Consider the following 5400-nt stretch of genomic DNA (forward strand, 5'->3'; position numbering starts at 1 on the left):
ATTGCAGTAGTACCAGGATGGCGTTTTTGGCGCTCGTACTACTTTTTAGTCCTTCTGCTTTTCGTTGCTCCTACTTCTTGTATGGGTGGTGCTCACTAGCCTCTATTTTCTCTCTCCTCCACTATCAGGCTTGATTGTTCTGCTCATGTCGCGATCGCTATCATTGCAGTGTAATGGCTCCATCGTTAGTAGCATTTTAAGCTTCTTGCTATAGAGTCGGTTCGATCACACCTAAACTCTCCGATGGTTGGCTTTGACTTTTCACTCGGTTCTTTGTATTACCGTCTGTGAGGAGTACAAGCGAACCTGAATGGGATCCGGCTGTTGTTCGGATCTCTGTTAAGTTCATTCACTCTGGTCTCGGAGTGCTCGAGTGTTCTTCTTCACTAATCCTATTACGTTCAGTCTTTAGTCGTATCTGCTCTGTACTACCCCATAATACAGTCGCTGTTCTTGTCTTTGGAGAGGAGAGGGAGTTGATGACAAGTGTGCTCAACTACTATATAATACCAAGTAAACCGAAGGACTCGAAAGCTTATGCAGCCTATTGTTGTTGCCGAGCACTGTTTTGAAGGCTCTGTTGCTGTCACTCGATGATACGCGGCCTCCCTTCTCCGTTTGTGTGGAGAGGTCATGCCGTGCTGGTAAGGCCAGCAGCTTCAGCGGCCATGGACCGTTCTTGTGATTCTTTATTACCAGCGATAATTCCGTCCACGGATGTATCGGAGACTCTTCGAGATTCCCAGAAGGATGATTTCGTCCCTCTCATTTGTCGTCCGTCATTGGCTCATTTTGTAGCCATTAGTTGATCGCTGGACCACTCTATCTTTGGCACCCCATCGGGACTGCCATTGTGCCCGTACTCACTTCTCTCGCGCCGGCGGCGTGAGTAGGTCGCGGATCATGCAGGTTGGGCGAGTTGGTCCCGGTGGCATTGTGCTCCGGTCGACTCAAGCTATTGTAATCCTGCTGCTGTCCTTACGACAAATAAACTCTTTACAACATCCAAAAACAAATCTACCTTTATTTAAACTGATTCCGAGTACTTCTGTTTCTAGTCCTTTCCTATTGTGTTACACTAGTGGGACATCGGGTATCACATCATCGAGAACACCACGAGAGGAGATTCTGGTTAGCGGGTTGGCGAAGTGACTACTTCTCCAAGGTCCAGTTTGTGTGCTGACATACTCAGCAAGGCCCGTTGCGCCCCCTATAGTTATGTGTCACCAGTGGTGGCTCACCACGTATCGGGGTATTGGCTGCTGTATACGTGCTCATAACGAGAAGAGCTGATTAATCGGACACCATCAGGGATGTTCAATTGGATTATACTGGTTGACTGTCGGCAGGCATTTCACGACTCCGATCGCTTAGGGAGCTAATCAGAAACTCTGGACCAGAAGGATCGTAGAATCTTGAAAATCGTGTTGATTTTTGTTGATCGAGATTTGTAAATGACTGCTGTCCCAGCTAAGGGAGAACTGTTTGTCTACAACGAGGAAGATAACCTCACACTGTTCGAGTTCGATCGGCCGGTCGAAGGGGAAGCTCCAACCACAGGGCTCCTGTTCATGGCGGGCCTCACTGATGGCTTTTTAAGACCCCACTATCCAGCTATGCTAGCGAGGAGAGGCCTCAGAGTATTCCAGGTAACCGTTTGCTTAGGTCTCTCGTCGAGTTCTCATCACAGGTGTTGATGCATTCGTCATACAGTGGGTACGGTTACTCCTCCCTAGACTCGGACGTGGAGGACATGACTCGTGCCTTAGCCTTCCTCAAACAGCATCGTAGGCTTACTCGGTCTCATCCTATTGGACGACAGTATAATCTAGCTGTTATCAGGTGGAATAGACCACGTGTTTCTACTAGGGCACAGTACAGGATGCCAAGACGTAGTGTACTTCATGAAGTCGCTCTCGTCAGAGGTCAACGGATCAGCACGGCTATGGGAGCCGATTCTGTCTCTCCTCAGAACCACAGCCTACCACAAATCCGGGGATGTATCCTACAAGGTGCGGTATCGGACCGTGATGCAGTTGACTTTGCCGTGAAAGAATCCGAGGAGGAGCAAGAGAGCCTCCTCAGAATGCGCACCCTGGCGATGGTAGGCCGCATCAGTGATACTTCGCTGCTCGCAACTTGAGCCCTCAGTCACTCCTCCAGAAGGAGCCTGGTCAGCTCATGCCTCCTGAGGCCTCGATGTTCACCTCCGGCCACCCGATCAATGCATCACGATTCGCATCCCTGTTCTGTCGAAAGGGTGGCCCAGATGATATGTTCAGTCGTGACTTGAGCGACGATGAGCTCGAGGACGCCGTGGGTCATATGGCCGAGGGTCCTCCTGTCATGTTGCTCCAAGGCTTGGATGACGAGTACGCCTCATGACTGATTCAGCATCACAAGAGGGGCTCCTTGTGTTTAGGTACGTTGACCATTCCCTTCCGAGCGTCAACAGTCGCCTAGCGGTTGCGATGAATGCGACGTTACTGGAGATTGACGGGAATCACTCACTGGACATATGTGCTCCAGGAGAACTAGATCGGTTGCTGAACGCGATTGCAGGCTTCGTTACGCAAGCAGCTGCGCGTTGATCCGTGAGTTCGCAGTGAGAAGATATGCAAATGGCTCCGCTGATTTGATAATCTTATTTTCTTTCATATTCTCAATTGTGGTATTGTCAGTGAAACCTAGTAATGTGGACAGCTTTCGGTCATCCCGGAACAGGCTGTGGTGGGCGTTGGTGATTCGTCCCGCTTCAGTGAGAATTCTGCTATTTTTTTGTAGTTCTCGGCAAAATGACGATAAGCTGCTAGAGTTAACCTCTACACATCAACTTGTGTGAACTTCCAACGGTTTGGCAACTTCACCTTCTCTGAAGGTTACTCAGTCAACGCAACATAATCTCTCCCGAAAAATTAACACGCGTTGCGGATGGTAAACTCAAGCGGTGAAACGAAATGTTCAATTGTAATCAAGGAACTACGCCGAATTCAAGAGATCCCAAAAATCATCATCCAAGGGCTCCTTACTAGGTGTCTTCTTGACATCGGTCTCCTGCTCCCTACCGCTTACGGGCACATGTGTAGCAGGCTGTGTGGTGGTGGTAGATAGATGTTGAGGCACCTGCTGTTCTCCCGCGACAGCCGAAGATACCGCCCGTGGGCTATCCTGGTCGAGCCCCCAACCGGCGTCAGGACTTACAATACCCGACTCCACAGAAGCATTGGCAGGGTGATCCCACAGGGAATCTGAAGCGCTCTGCACAGCCGTACCGGAAGTAGCAGCAAAAGGCCCAATATGTGCCGGACTCTGAACATGGTCGTCCCAACCATCCATCGCCAAACTATCAACTTCAGTGTCATCCCAGAGATTGCTCGGCTCTGCCACTTTAACAGGAGATCCCAACTCTTGATGCTCACTCAGTGGAACAGGATTGGCACTTCCCTGCGGGGAAGGAGCAACGCTACCCTCGTTCAACGGGGCTTGTTCTTCATCGGGAGCAATCACTGTATCATTAGATTCCACGACCTTTTCTTGAGGAACAAAGACCGCTCCAGCTCGCTGCTCTTGCTGATTCGCATGAGGCTCAGCATCTTCCCATGCACCCCAAAAATCATCCACATCAGCGCCATCATGACTGTCATCCCAAGGCGTTGCACCACCTTGATCAGCACCTCCGCTACCGCCCTCGAGATCTAGAGACCCCTTGGGCATGAGCGCCGCCGTCTGCTCATGCTTGGGGGAATCCCAAGGAGTTGGAGAAGATCCAGGGGTACTTTGCGTCACCACTGGGCCTTCGTCCAGAGCCACGATCGAGTGGTTGGCGGGGATGCTCGACTCGTGTAGATGCACTCTGTCTTCGTCGACCGACTCAGAGCCAACCGTGTCTCCTTCTACAAGTGAATCCTGATGAAGCTCGACCGCAGCGACAGCCGCATCGTGGCCGTCGGCCGCGGTAACAACATCATCGTGACTACCAGATGCGGTAACAACATCATCGTGGCCACCAGGTGCGGTAACAACATCATCGTGGCCATCAGACGCGGTAACAACATCATCGTGGCCACCAGGCGCGGTAACAACATCATCGTGACTGCCAGCCGCGGCAACAACACCATCGTGGCTGCCAGGCGCGGTAACAACATCATCGTGGCCGTCACTTGCCACAAAAACTGTGTTGTCATTGTCCACGTTAACGCCGCCGCCACCGTCACCGTCAATATCAACATCATCGTGACCATCTTCTGCAACAAGGGCCGCGTGATCATCATCCACGGGAACTCCACCGGCAAGAACAACCTCGTCATGTCCCGGTGATACGATTGTTGACCCTACTGGGACGCCGCTCATCGAGGCATGTTCTGTCGGAGTGGCAGCAGAGGATGCACGTGGTTGCAGGTCTTCAACTCCGTGCGAAGCCACTTCATCCTCAGGCATATCCTCGACATCAACCATCTCCTCCTCGGGCACTGCTGCAACGATTTCCGGTGTCTTGCTGGGGGCTTCTCGAGCCCAAAGGTCAGCAGCTCCTCCAGGACGACCCTCTTCAGGAGACGCTATACCATCTTCCTCATCCTGCTGCAACCGTGACGAACCTGAGCTCACATCCGCAGTGCTCTCCGGTTGGCGAGTAGCTGCCGTTATGTCCTCCCCAATGAGCCAATCGTCCGTATCTCGAGATTGATGGCGAACATCTTCTGTTGGGGTATGACCAACATCAGTATCGCTCTGGGTCGCTTCCGGGTGGCTGTCCCGCGTCCGTTCAGACAGGGGTTCCTCTTGAAGCCTCTCAGGCTCCAACTCAGACTCTCCTCCCGACAACGAGGATCCAATGAAGTCCACGCCCTCAGAGCCAGTAGAGGCAATCGCCAACGCGTGCTCTTGCCGGGCCCCACCAGTGCCACCATCGACGCCTTCCATGTCTCTGGTCGCCTCTGGTTGACTTGATGCTGCCGCTACTTCAGTCGTTGTTGCTATCGATCCTTGCCGCTCAGTTGACCAAGCATCTCCATGGCAGCTGCTGGCCGATGAGGATGATGGCGGCACCTGACTGCCGTCCCCGGCATTAGCAGCGAAGTTATCCCATCGATCAGACGAGGCTTCATCCACTCTGTTGGGCGGGGGAACTTCTCCTATAGTAGATTCGGGATGGCCACCAATCACGCTCGGGGCAACTTGGGTGCTCCAACCATCAGTTTCACTACGAAGGATATCTGGTCTGACTAGGGCTAGGGTGGGAATGCTGGGCAGATCTTCCTGATTGGGGACATCAGCCTTGACAGTGTGCTCGAGGTCCACATCCTCGAACCGTGGGGACTCGGGGATGGACGTTTCCATCCAGTCTTGGAAGTACTCTATGGCAGCGCTGCAGTCAACCGGAGCTACAGAAGTCTCATCGCT

At 52.5% G+C, this 5400-nt stretch overlaps 2 protein-coding genes across 2 annotated transcripts in view; one reads left to right on the forward strand and one right to left on the reverse strand.

Moving 5' to 3' along the window:
- Positions 1-1454: 1454 nt before the first annotated feature.
- Positions 1455-2385, forward strand: Pmar_PMAR022176 (conserved hypothetical protein; the record flags this gene model as incomplete). Its single annotated transcript, XM_002775330.1, has 5 exons — positions 1455-1649; positions 1691-1787; positions 1843-1892; positions 1973-2104; positions 2152-2385. The coding sequence occupies 5 exons, from the start codon at positions 1455-1457 to the stop codon at positions 2383-2385; spliced, it is 708 nt and encodes a 235-aa protein (XP_002775376.1).
- A 594-nt stretch (positions 2386-2979) lies between these two features.
- Positions 2980-5400, reverse strand: part of Pmar_PMAR022177 (aminomethyltransferase, putative) — a gene marked incomplete at both ends in the record, with an annotated part of 4113 nt that continues 1692 nt past the window's right edge. Inside the window, one exon of the mRNA XM_002775331.1 lies at positions 2980-5400. This exon is cut by the window's right edge and continues 4 nt beyond it. Coding sequence (XP_002775377.1) covers positions 2980-5400 — 2421 coding nt within the window.

This window comes from Perkinsus marinus (assembly GCF_000006405.1).
Source record: "Perkinsus marinus ATCC 50983 genomic scaffold scf_1104296955936, whole genome shotgun sequence".
Lineage (NCBI taxonomy): Eukaryota > Perkinsozoa > Perkinsida > Perkinsidae > Perkinsus > Perkinsus marinus.